Raw genomic sequence first — 14,458 nt, 5'->3', positions numbered from 1 at the left:
GCAGCAGCATCAAATTATAAGTTTTTGTGCATCAAAGAACATTGTGGAAAATGTGAAAAAGCCCAAAGAATGGGAGAAATATTTATAAATCATGTGCCTGATAGGAATTTAATATTCAAAATATATAAATAACTTTTACAACTCAACACATAAAAGACAAATGACCCAATTTAAAAATGGGCAAAGGACTTGAATAGACATTTTTCCACGGAAAATGTACACATGAAAAGATCCTAAGCACCATTAGTTATTGGAGAAATGTAAATGAAAACCACAGTGAAATACCACTTCCTACCTAGTAGGATAGCTTTAATAATTAAAACAACACGCATATAATAGGAAGTATTGGCAGGGATGTGGTAAACTTATAACTCTTGTACGTTGTAGGAATGTAAAATGGTGTAGCCACTGTGGAAAACAGTTCAGTAATTCCTCAGAAAGTGAGACAGTTACCATATGACACTTCCACTTTTTTGAAAACGAGTGTTTTCAAAAAAATTGAAACAAAAAATTGAACAAAAAAATTATACAGAAATGTTCACAGCAGTGTTATTCATAGTGAAGTCACTCAGTCATGTTTGACTCTTAGCAACCCCATGGACTGTACCCTACCAGGCTCCTCTGTCCATGGGATTTTCTAGGCAAGAGTACTGGAGTGGGTTGCCATTTCCTTCTCCAGGAGATAATAGCCAATCATTGTAAACACCCTAAATGTCAGTCACCTGGTGATTAGATAAATACAGTTTATCCATACTATGGAATATTATTTGTTCATAAAAAGGAATGAACTACTGATATATCATACAACACATGTCCCACAGAATAAAAAAATACAAATAGCTATTACCATATAAAAAAGATGCTTTTATGGGCTAAGTTGTATCCCCTAAAATTCATATATGGAAGTCCTAACCTCTGGTACCTCAGAATGTAACTGTTCTTGGATATCAGGCCTTTAAAGAGGTTAAGGTAAAATGAGGTCATACAGATGAGCTCTAATCCAATATGACTGGTGTTCATAAAAGGTTAGAGTGTGAATAGGCACAAACGAAAATCCACGTAAGACACCAGGAAAAGACGATCATCTGCAAGCCAAGGAAAGAAGCCCTCAGAAGAAACCAGCCCTTCCAGCACCTTGATCCTGGACTTCCAGCCTCCAGAACTGTGAGGAAACAGAATTACCTTGTTTAAGCCACCTCCTCTATGATCCTTTGTCATGGAAGCCCTAGGAAACTAGTACAGATGCCTAAACTAACTGTTAATCAAATAACTGGAAATTAAAATCACTATGAGATTCTATTTCACACTTATGAGATGGACAAAAACTGACAAGAATGATTGTTGACGAGAATATGGATTAACAGAAGCTTATATACTGCCCTGAGGGGTATAGATGGATATATCCAATTTCAACACATTTGGCATTATCTAGTCAATTTAAAGATGCACTTAGCTTATGACTCAGTAGTTCTACTTCTTAGAATATAACATAGAGAAACTGTGGCCCCAGAGTGGGTATCAGAAGACTTTGAGATATTGTTCATATCAACTTCCTTTGTCAGATTAGAAAAAGCTAGAAATAACTGTCCACCACCAGTAAGATGAATAATGGAATACCAAATAGCAATAAAAATGAAAGCTCTGTAGGCACATGCATTAATATGGATGAGAGTCACAAATGTGATGTTGAGCAAAAAGCAAATTGAAAACAAGGACCTACTGTATAGCACAGGGAACTGTACTCAGTATAGTAACCTATAATGGAAAAGAATCTGAAAAAGAATGTGTATGTGTATGTATAGCTAAGTCACTTTGCTTTAACACTTGGAACTAACACAACATTGTAAATTAACAATACTTCAATTTTTAGAAAAGCAACTTGCAAAGAATAGACACACATTTATACAGCATTCAGAAATATCCAAGAAAACAGTATCATTTTGAGATACATCATATGTAATAACACTGTTAAAAGGAAAGGAAAAAAGAGCAGCACAGTAAAATTTGGTAGAGTGGTTATATCTAGAGGAGCACGCATTCACAGAGGGGCAGATAGTCCCCCAAAGGAGTAAAAAGTGCTTCTGGATGTTGAGGGGTTGTTTGCCAAAAGAATCTTATGTGTTACAATGGGGCCACAGTACATAAATATGTAACATATACTTGTAATATTAAAATGTAATCAAAGAGGGCAACTAGGGGGAAAATGTCTTGAAAGGGTCCTTGGATTGGGGAATGGGAGAGATTCCCCAACTTAAAAAAAAAATTCAAAAAAAGAAAGGTTGAACATACCTTAGGAAGTAAGGCGGGAATGTAATAAGGAGAGAATGTATAGATTTCTACGGTAATGGTAATGTTTTATTTAATCTCAATGGTGGATACAGAGGTGGTCTTTAACAGCTGTTTATTGAATACTGCTTTAGACGGAAGTCATTGTGCTAGTTGCTGAAGGTTACATCAGTAGCGAGATTGAAGGCCTGATCTCAGTTGTCACAAGGAGTAACTGAAGGAAGCAGAAAGGGAAAGATTACAAAGGGAATGAGGAAACCTTTGGAAGTGAGGGATATGTCCATTATCTTGATTGTGGTGATTTTTACAGATATATAGGAAAGTTAAAATTTATCAAAGTATACACTTTAAATATGTACAGGTTATTGTATGTATGTCAGTTATACTTCAGTAATAACCTTTACAGAGAGAAAAATAGGGCATATATCCTAGAAAAAATGAAAATTTATTTTCACACAGAAGCTTACACACAAATGTTCAGAGTAGCTTTTGGTCATAATAGTTGAAAACTGGAAGCTCCTTAAATGACCTTTAGTGAGTGAAGGACCAAAATAAATGGTGGTGTTTCCATACTATGAAGTACTACTCAGCAATAAAAAGGAGTGACTGTTGTTACATGCAACAGATTGGATGAACTTCAAGGAAATTATGGTGAATGAAAATAGACTTCCCTAGTGGTCCAGTGGTTAAGACTCCATACTTCCGCTGCAAGGGGCGTGGTTTTGATCCCTGATTGAAGAACTAAGATCCCTCATGTTACGCCATGCAGCCAAAAACATACCAAAAGGCATATGGCACATGATTCCATTATGTAACATCTGTGGAATAGCGTACTTATAGAAATAGAGAACAGATAAGCAGTTGCCAGGAATTAGGGATGAGGAGAGTAGAGGGAAGGGGCTTCCCAGGTAGTTCAGTGGTAAAGAATTTGCCTGCCAGTTCAGGAGATGCAAGTTCAATCCCTGGATTAGGAAGATCCCCTGGAGAAGGAAATGACAACCCACTCCAGTATTCTTGCCTGGGAAATCCCATAGACAGAGGAGCCTGGGAGGCTACAGTCCATGAGGTGGCAAAAAAAGTCAGATGCAACTTAGTCACTAAACAAACAAAGTAGAGGGAAGTATTATGGAATAGCACAAGGGAGTCATGTGGCAGTGGTTCAGTTAAATATCTTGATTGGGATAGTGGTTGCATGAAGTTATACACGTGATAAAATTGTATAAACCTTTACACACATATCCCAAAATGAGTGCATATATTAATATAACTGGTGACATCTAAATAAGCATTATGCTTTGTACCAGTGTCAATTTCCTCATTTTCACATTTACTGTATTTATGCAAGATGCTGACATTGGGAGGTGCACAGGATCTCTTTGCAACTTCCTTTCAAAATTAATTGTTTGAGAGAGAAGACCAGTTACTAACCCAGTGCCTCTATTGTACAGGTCTTGTTTTCCATGTACTTCTCCTACTCACTTTAAAAAAACAAAACAGTGCTTCCTGGGAAAATAGCACTGATTCTAGATCTGGGACATAAAATATTAAGGTAAACATTAAATAATTAGTCATAATGGAAAGCAGCTGCTGCTGCTGCATCACTTCAGTCGTGTCTGACTCTGTGCGACCCCATAGGCAGCAGCCCACCAGGCTCCCCCATCCCTGGGATTCTCCAGGCAAGAACACTGGAGTGGGTTGCCATTTCCTTCTCCAGTATGGAAAGCAGGGAGACTATCAAAAACTACTAGGTCATCCCCAGGGACTCAAGATGTGATCTTGCTAGCCAAAGATGGGATTATTTTAGCATTGATAATGATAGCAGTAGATTGAAATAATCGCAGTTTTAAATCCATGACTTTATAATAATTTATTAAAGCTATAATTGATCATTCTTTTGAGGTTACTAGGGAAACACCAATTTGAAAACTAGATAATAAAGGGAAGAGCCAAGTGTTTATCCTGCCTTATACAAAATCAGCCTCAAGGTAAGTAAATAAATAAATTTGAAAGTTTCTCTTATAAAAGTTCAGTTCAGTTCAGTTCAGTTCAGTCACTCAGTCATGTCCAACTCTTTGTGACCCCATGAATCACAGCACGCCAGGGCTCCCTGTCCATCACCATCTCCCGGAGTTCACTCAGACTCATGTCCATCGAGTCCGTGATGCCATCCAGCCATCCCATCCTCGGTCATCCCCTTCTCCTCCTGCCCCCAATCCCTCCCAGCATCAGAGTCTTTTCCAATGAGTCAACTCTTCGCATGAGGTGGCCAAAGTACTGGAATTTCAGCTTCAGCATCATTCCCTCCAAAGAAATCCCAGGGTTGATTTCCTTCAGAATGGACTGGTTGGATCTCCTTGCAGTCCAAGGGACTCTCAAGAGTCTTCTCCAACACCACAGTTCAAAAGCATCAATTCTTCAGCCCTCAGCTTTCTTCACAGTCCAACTCTCACATCCATACATGACCACAGGAAAAACCATAGCCTTGACTAGACAGACCTTTATTGGCAAAGTAATGTGTCTGCTTTTCAATATGCTATCTAGGTTGGTCATAACTTTTCTTCCAAGGAGTAAGCATCTTTTAATTTCATGGCTGCATTCTAGCTAAATGAAAAATGATGAAATTCCTTGATAAAGTGATAGAAAAATATAGAAAACTCTCTAGTTCCTGCATTCATCATCGTAGATCTCTTCTGTTAGTTTCTTAGTGTTACTACACAATTACCACAAACGGGAAGACTTAAAATGACTGGTATTTATTCCCTCTCAGTTCTGGAAGCCAGAAGTCAGAAATGAAAGTGTCAGCAAGGCTGCACTCCCACCAAAGGCTTTAAAGGAGAATCGGTTTCTTGCCTCTTTCAGTTTCTGATAGCTTCACACTTTTGTTTGTCTGTGGTCACATCACTCCAATATCTGCCTCTTGTCTCACTGGCTCCTCTTCTGTCTGTTTCCTTCTGTTTGTCTTTTATAATAACATAACTTATCATTACTTTCAGAGCCCAACCACAGAATCCAGAATATTTCCTAATCTCAAAATTCTTAATAATTATATCTGCAATGGGCCTTTTTCCAAATGAGGTAGCATTCACAAGTTCAGTGCTAAGGACAGGGATGTCTCTTTTGGAGAGCCACCATTCGTTCAGCCCACTACAGCTGTTAATAGCAAAAAGAGGCAAGTCAGAGGCAAGCCTCCTTACAGAAGTAAACACCACCTTGCCAAAAAATGAAACAATAAACGTGAATGCAGTGAAACATCAATTTACAGGACACACAAGAAATAGAACACTACAAGGATGGAGAGAACAAAATCCAGACTTTGGGAAACTACAGAACAAAAACTCAAGTTTCTTCAGCAGGTAAATTGCAAGTGAGGTGGGTGAGAGAGATGGAGGAAGAAACATATGTGATTTTGGGGGGGGGGGCCAAACCATGTGCCGTGTGAAATCTCAGTTCCCTGATCAGGGATCAAACCTGCAGTCTCTGCACTGGAAGCATAGATTCTTAACCACTGTACTGCCAGGGAAGTCCCAAGAAATCTATATATGAAAAGAAACCTAAGCAACATCATCCATATGCTCTGTAGGAACCATATTGTGACCCTAATGTGAAAAACATGGACAAAAAATTAAACAGTTACTGTTTTATAATGTTTATTGTACATTTTAATATACGTCTTCTAAAGTCTGTCTTTTAGACATTACACTGAAATATTTATAGGTGACATAATATGTCTAAGACTTCCTTCAGTTTAATAGAAGGTGGAAGGGGTAGGTGGGTTTTAGATGAAACAAAAATTGATGTGTTTTAGAAGTTGGTTGATGGTACGTGGGGACACATTATACTGTTTTCTCTTTAAAATATTCCATACCAAAAAGTTAAAATTTTTTAGAAAATTAATACCTCCCTCTTGTAAGAAAGGAAGGAAGGAAGTTGGGTTTGTTGTGCTTCAGGGTTTAGGTTTAGCAACCAGAAGGATGATCTTCTTAGCTTTTTCTGCATAGTGACTAGTGAGGCTATGTCTCAGGACTGTATCAGGAGCTTTCTCAGCTATTCTAGCTTAAAGCTGGAATCCAGGAAAAGAAAAAACACATTTCCCTATAAGAATATGTTTATTCAGCCAGCCTTCCCTGACCACATATTTCCAATCACTCTTCCCTCTCCCCCACCCCAGAGTCTGGATTAAATAGCACTTGCGCTCTCCTAGTGCCTTCTATGTACTTTGTTAGTGCGTTTTAATTGTGTAATCTGTTTAATTGTCCAAGTTTCTAGATTATAAATTCCTTGAAGATACTAACTTTGTTTATTCATATTTATTCCTCTGTGTATAACCCCTTCTCTGCTGCATTTAATATTAGGCCTGGCAAACTCTCTCAGTAAATGGTTGTTGAAGGCAGGGGAGGGAAACAATAGAGAATTGGGATGTACTGGTAAGTAAAATGCAAAATATACCTCCTACTTTCTCCATCTCCTGAATGAATTCTTTTCCCAGGTCTACTAAAGTATAGCCAAAGACTGCTGTAAACTTTATTTCCTCCTTCTGCCCATCTTTTGGCAGAGGTTTAATGAGCTTTAGCAGATGAAAGACAAGTCAAGGGTAAGCAGTTGTAGCACACTAGAAACTGGATTTCTGTGCAGTCAAATGTTGCTGGTTTCCACTCTCCCAGGGAATATAACAGTTAATTCTTTTTAGAGGGCTCTCTTCGTTGCTATTTGTTTTGCTAGTATCTGTGTATCAGAATTTTTCTTCTCTATAAAGCCTTTCTAGTCTGTTCTTCTTGGTATGCTTTAAGATGGTAATTGGAATATAACTTCCTTAGAAATGTGGCAAGAAATACTAGAAAAATACTATTTTGTTCTGTGTATAAAGTTATCTGGCAGTTTCCTAGTAGATGGCAGGAAACTTTAAGAGGCCTACAAAACTTTAGAACTGGTTTAGAAAAAACTGATGTGCTTCCCTGTTTGCAACTACCTATCCCCATTCAAAAGAATAACATCTTGTGTAATAGCCATCTTTCTGCAGTCTTAAAATAGTACATATTGTCTAGTCCCCAAATCTGGGCTAGTTTCTAACCTAGTACTTTCCATATTTAGATTCTTGAGAAAATGGAGCACAAGGATAACAACTATTATCCAAAATGAAGGGGTTCCACACTTCCCTGGTGGCTGGGGCTCCACACTTCCATTGCAGGAGGCCCAGTTTCAATCCCAAGTCAGGGAACTGGATCCCAGATGCTCAACTAAGACCTGATGCAGCCAAATAAATACATAAAAATTTTAAAAATAAATGAAATGAAAAAAATTGTAATAATCATTTCTTTTTGACCATGTAGTACTGGATGATTTCTCATTTTTTGAAAACTACAGAAAAAACCCTAAACTTTTAAAATGCAATTATTGAACATTTTAACCTTGTTAAAGACTTAAAGATATTTTATTTTCTCTTTAGGTGGTACGAGACTATAATCTTCAGCTGTTTTTACAAGAGAATGCTGTGTTTCACAAACCCCAGCCCTTCCAGTTCCAGCCTTGTGACAGTGATACTGTAAGGGAATTCCAGATTTTCATTTTATTTATTTTTAAGCTGTTTGTGCTTCAATAACTGTGTTCTCTTTGGAATAGACAGACAAAAAAGACTGAGTATATCTCAATTTTATAACAAAACTATAAGGATGCCGAGAAACTGTGACATTACCTTCTAAAATATGACTAACACACCCAACATCTTTATGCTAACAACTTTCTACTTAGTGGGGTTAAATTATAAAACAAGTTACTGGAAATCTGAAAGCTGAACTGAGGGAAGAAGAGAAAAATATTCAAGAAATTTTTTTCAATTCAGATGTAAATTTATACTTTCTATTTATTAAATTCTTCACATATATACCCTTCCGAAGAAACCAGTGGTTTTTTAACCAGAATAGAATTAATAAATAGAATAATGAATATGTGTATACAAATATTTTACTGGGTTTATTAAAAATTATAGGCCCTTTATAATTCCTTTCAGATTTCTTAGACTGTGGAAGTATTAACACAAATGCCAAACTGGCAACATATAAAAAGCAAACACTAATTATATACTTTTATCCTTGAGTTTTTCTCTATGAAAAATGATAGCCATTGTTGAATTTTACAAAAAAGAACCAGAATACTAATTTAATAACATTTTTAAAAGGTATTTCACTCTATAAGGTAAGAAAGCACATATCTAGCACACTCTGTCAATGCAGGTAAGCCAAGAGGGAAGTCAAGTTATACTGGTAAAGTCTGCGGTAAACTTAGACTCAAGACCAGGGGAGTTTATGATAGCAGAGTTTAATGGTTTCAGTTTAATAGAAACCTTTACTGGAGGTATCTTCATTACTTTTCCTACTAAATTTAAAGTAGCCCTGTTCGTGGCTATATAAAGAAATGTAGGAAATCAGGATTTCCCTCTAGATTATTAACCTTTTCCCTTAGTAGTGCCTTTTTTTAATCTATCAGCTTTTGCTTAACGACTTGGAGACATTGTCCTGAGGATTCAGGGTATGGACAAGTTTGCCAAGCTCGATTTAAAATTGCGACCCATTTGAGATTATTTCATCTTTTCCCAGTTTCCTCAGGAAAATGAGGCTGATAGGGACTGATCTCACTCATCTGAAGCCCCATGACAACCCTAAATCCTTCTTTGTTTCTAAACGCTGTGCTAAATGTTCTTAGCTCTGTGTCCCTGTTTGCCTTACAATTCTAACTCTGTGCTGTTTTCTGTCCTTGTGCGATCTGTACTGGGCAGAGTTTAAAAGCTGCCCAGCTGGTGGATATTGAGTTCTCCCCTGTCAGTGCTCTGAGAATGACCATAGCTGAGGTATTTGGGGGTATGGGTCAGGGGTGGGAGGGATGGGGTATGTGGGTTTGCATGTTAAAAGAAGGGTGGGACCTGGTACTGGGATGAAAGTTATAAATATATGTGTAAAGGGCTACTGAATGCATAAGCTGGGGCTTTTCCTTTTCCTTTATATATTAGGAATTTCTTTTCCTATTTATAGTGAAAAAATTGAGCTTCTCATTTGTCATCTTGTCTGAAGCATCTTAGTTTTCCTCAATAGGAGTGCTGGAAAGAACCTTAGAACTAATCTTGCCTTTATTAAAGAGGAAACTGAAGCCTAAAAAGGAAAAGAGAGTTGTCCAGAGTCATACAGTGAATTAATGACACATTGACATCCTAATTGCGGTTTAATGTTCTTTCTAAATGCTACTGTGTTTTCAGGGAAGAAATGTTCAGCACTTGTGGAGCAATTAATCTCTTCATAATGGAAAACAATAAATGCTCACACATTTATAAAAATCATCCCAGATTGTTTCAACTGTTGAAAGTTTTAGAATAATCATTTTGAAAGTGTTTTTATCTGTAAAATTTGTTGTATATACTTTTTGTTTTGTTTTAGATTTAAGTATTCATATTGCCCACAAAAAATAAAATCCCAAGTAATTGTTTTTACCCAGTATAGACTAGTACTGTTCTTTTATAAGAGAACAGAACCATTATTTACTTGCTTTTCTGGTTTCCTCTTGGAGTTGGTAGCGCTAAGCCTGTCACAGAGTGGAGAGCACCAGTCAGTGCCCCATTAACTTACTTCTCCTGCTGGTTAAATGTAGGGCATGTAGGAAGGACTAATTGCCACTATCTTCTGTTTTATTTCTGAAATTGCTATTGTTCCTATCCTCTTCTGGAGCACATTTCAGTGCAACAGACGTTAAGTTCCTACTGTATCTATCTGAATGTCAATCATTCAGACAGATGCTGAGGATAGCTACTACATGTGAAGAGCCCAAACTCAAGAAGCTCACTGACATGTACACAAATAAGTAAAATATAATCAGGCAAGTGCTGTACCTGACAAAATGCTCTTGGTGTCCATTGATGAGTACAATTAATGCATCCTGATGTGTAATTTTTGTACAAATTTATAGAGACATTTATATATCATATAATTCACCCATTTCAAGTGTATTATTCACTGGTTTTTAGTAAATTTACCAAGTTGTGCAACCAGCATCACAAATAAGTTTTATTTTTTTTTTTTTCTCTTTTTATTTTTTTTTTTTTATTAAATTTTAAAATCTTTAATTCTTACATGTGTTCCCAAACATGAAACCCCCTCCCACCTCCCTCCCCATAACATCTCTGTGGGTGATCCCCATGCACCAGCCCCAATCATGCTGTATCCTGCGTCAGACATAGACTGGCGATTCAATTCTTACATGATAGTATACATGATAGAATGCCATTCTCCCAAATCATCCCGCCCTCTCCCTCTCTCTCTGAGTCCAAAAGTCCGTTATACACAGCTGTGTCTTTTTTCCTGTCTTGCATACAGGGTCGTCATTGCCATCTTTCTAAATTCCATATATATGTGTTAGTATACTGTATTGGTGTTTTTCTTTCTGGCTTACTTCACTCTGTATAATCGGCTCCAGTTTCATCCATCTCATCAGAACTGATTCAAATGAATTCTTTTTAACGGCTGAGTAATACTCCATCGTGTATATGTACCAAAGCTTCCTTATCCATTCATCTGCTGATGGACATCTAGGTTGTTTCCATGTCCTGGCTATTATAAACAGTGCTGCGATGAACATTGGGGTACATGTGTCTCTTTCAATTCTGGTTTCCTCGGTGTGTATACCCAGCAGTGGGATTGCTGGGTCATAAGGTAGTTCTATTTGCAATTTTTTAAGGAATCTCCACACTGTTCTCCATAGTGGCTGTACTAGTTTGCATTCCCACCAACAGTAACATTTTCACGACCCTGGTAAGATCCCTCATGTCCATTTACTGTTAATCCATATTCCCATCCCTTGTGCAGGCAATCTCTATAATCTGTTTTCTTTCTTGATAGGTTTACCTTCTCTAGACATTTCATATAAATTGAACCATACAATATGTGGTCTCTTATGTCTTGCTTCTTTCACTTAGCAAGTTTTTGAGGTTCATCTTTGTCTTAGAATGTATTGATAGTTTGTTCCCTTTTATTGAATAGTATTCCGCATACTACATATTGTTTATCTGTTAATCAGTGGTAGAAATTTAGGTTGTTACCCACTTTTGGCTATCATCAGTAATGCTAATATTAATATTTGTGTACAAGTTAAAGTATGAATATGTTTTCATTACTCTTGAGTTGCTGAATCAATTGTATGGTAACTTACGTTTAACTTTTTAAGAAATTGCCAAACTTTTCCAAAGTGGCTACCCTTTTGTGTTTCTGCCTACCATTGTATGGGTGTTTTGTTTCTCCATGTCTTCACTGCCGTTTGTTATCATCTGTCTCTTTGCTTATAGTCATCCTAGAGGGTATAAAATAGAATCTCATTGCAGTTTTGATATACATTAACCTAATCACTAATGATATTGAATATCTTCTTATGACTTATAGTGATTCATATATTTACTTTGATAAAATGTCTGTTCAGATCTTTAGTTTTTTTTTTTTTATCAGATTATGTGTCTTAATATGGATTAGATCTTGAAGGTGAATTGAAATTTACTCTGCAGGACTGAAAAAAAAACATGCTGGGAAGTGAAAATAATTTAAAATGATAAAAATAATAAGTGACATTCACTGAAGGTTTATTTCATGTTAGACATTTTTCTAATTGAATTCCTTGTATTCAAATAATCCTCCCAACAATCCTATATTTTAGGTGCTGTTTTTAATCTTCATAGTTTAGGAAACTATGTTTAAGAAATTTGCTCAAGATCACTCAGCTAATAAGTATTAGAGCCAGAAAAGCTTGAAAATGCATTACGGTATTTGAAATAGCAAGTAGGTTTGGTATGGTGAAGAAGTTGAACAACACTATAAATGTAGGTTGCAACCAGATTTTGTGTTTGAGTTTTACATATGGTAACTATGGAATCTTTTCAAGTATGACAGCCATGTGATAATTGCAAACAAGTTCCCTCTGCAGGACAGTATTGTTCCTTTATTTTATTTTGGATTTTATAATTTATATTAGGAACTTTGAGTTCCTTATGGATTTAACACATTTATTTTTATTCACCCAATAGATATTTATTACATAAAATTCGTATATGCCCTTGCCTTATATAGAGAAGAGTAAGAGTAGTCAATAAATATTTGATCTAGATTTAGATAAGATAAATTTAGGAAAGCCATAGGACTTTTAAAGTCATCATCATAATTAAATTTAACTTATTTTCTTCTGAAAAGTTTTTAATATAAACCATTTCAGATTCCAATATTTTCCCTACAAAAGTAAAAAATGTACAGTTGAAAACAGTCACAGTATAACCACTGGGATTTAGTTAAGGGTTGAAAGTATTGCACTTCTTGTTTTTTATTGTTGTTATTATTGTTATTGAGTTATTTATTTTTTCTTAGGCTTAATCTTTTTTTATCTGCTAGTACATCAAAATTCCTTTTCATTTTTTTTAATATATGATTATTTTAAGTCATGTTTTAGAGTGATATACCAAAGGGAACTAGCCAAAATTATTTTCTAAAGTCACAATGATCTATTCTATACAGCCATAGAATTAAATTAGGAATCTTAGTTTAACCTTGAGATGATTATAAGTGACAGTGATCAATGGCAAGTTCCATCTGATGTAGTAATTTAGTAGCTGCCTCATGGTTAATACTGAAAGATTTATATGTCTCTGTTTCCATATAGAATTGCTGATTTCCAAGGTATCCCTTCTTTGTATCTCCTGGTATCAGATGATACCTGAAAGGCAAAAATCTTTCTAGAAATAATAAAGTTTATCTTTCTTCACTGAAATGAAAGTTTTTAGTATAAGATTGTTCTAAGAAGGATATGGAAGGTACCCTAAAATTCCCCCCCACCAAAAGAAGGATAAATGTAAATTCTGTGAGAGAGATTTTACAAGTACATTTATCAGAATCTCTATGTTTAAAGTCATTCAGCTGTCACATGGGTAATAACTTTGTGTTCGAGATTCATGCAGGTGTTGTACAATGAGAAATCATGGACTTTGGAGTCAAATCCTAGCTATGCTATGTGCTGGCTGTATTTATTTTTATTTACATATTTATATATATTTAACCTCTATTTAACCTCATAGAGGTTAAATATATGAGGAAACAGTAGAAACAGTGTCAGACTTTATTTTTATGGGCTCCAAAAATCACTGCAGATGGTGATTGCAGCTATGAAATTAAAAGACACTTACTCCTTGGAAGAAAAGTTATGACCAACCTAGATAGTATATTCAAAAGCAGAGACATTACTTTGCCGACTAAGGTCCGTCTAGTCAAGGCTATGGTTTCTCCAGTGGTCATGTATGGATGCGAGAGTTGGACTGTGAAGAAGGCTGAGCGCCGAAGAATTGATGCTTTTGAACTGTGGTGTTGGAGAAGACTCTTGAGAGTCCCTTGGACTGCAAGGAGATCCAACCAGTCCATTCTGAAGGAGATCAGCCCTGGGATTTCTTTGGAAGGAATGATGCTAAAGCTGAAGCTCCAGTACTTTGGCCACCTCATGCAAAAAGTTGACTCATTGGAAAAGACCCTGATGCTGGGAGGGATTGGGGGCAGGAGGAGAAGGGGACGACAGAGGATGAGATGGCTGGATGGCGTCACCGACTCAATGGACATGAGTTTGAGTGAACTCCGGGAGATGGTGATGGACAGGGAGGCCTGGTGTGCTGCGATTCATGGGGTCACAAAGAGTCGGACACGACTGAGCGGCTGAACTGAACTGAACCTCTGTGATTCAGCTTCCTTATATGAAATGACTGTACTTTATTGAGTTTGAAAATTAGACTTGATTCAATGCCTGGCACATAGTAGAGAGAAAATAAATGTTGACAGCCTTTTTTCTCCTGTCCTCAAGACAAGCATGTTTGTTTTTCTTTTTTTTTTTTTAGGTTGTGCCACAAATTACTATGGAAAATACTTAAATATAAAATATAGAAGACATTACCAAGATTATGAAATATGATAACACTTTGTAGTCATGGCCTCCAGTTTTCAACTCCCTTACTAAGTTGATCACTGGAAGTTCCTTGGGATTTTCTCTCCTGTTTTATTCTACAAAGGATAACTCACCAACCTCTCAGAAATTTTTAAGGCTAAAAGGCAATATGTTTGGAATAAAAAGTAGCCACTAGCTAATAGTTACTGTCCATTCTTATTCCTCTTAAAAGTAC

General features: G+C 36.5%; 1 protein-coding gene across 1 annotated transcript in view; it reads left to right on the top strand.

The window, feature by feature from the left end:
• FCHSD2 (FCH and double SH3 domains 2) overlaps positions 1-14,458 on the top strand; it is a 244,574-nt gene that overhangs the window by 177,385 nt on the left and 52,731 nt on the right. Inside the window, exons 10-11 of the mRNA XM_068988167.1 lie at positions 7,730-7,825; positions 9,056-9,127. Coding sequence (XP_068844268.1) covers positions 7,730-7,825; positions 9,056-9,127 — 168 coding nt within the window. The remainder of the gene's footprint in view (positions 1-7,729; positions 7,826-9,055; positions 9,128-14,458) is intronic.

Source organism: Capricornis sumatraensis, chromosome 16, assembly GCF_032405125.1.
Source record: "Capricornis sumatraensis isolate serow.1 chromosome 16, serow.2, whole genome shotgun sequence".
NCBI classification, from domain to species: domain Eukaryota; kingdom Metazoa; phylum Chordata; class Mammalia; order Artiodactyla; family Bovidae; genus Capricornis; species Capricornis sumatraensis.
The sequence above is the reverse complement of the archived record's forward strand: the minus strand, read 5'-3'. Positions and strand labels throughout refer to the sequence as shown.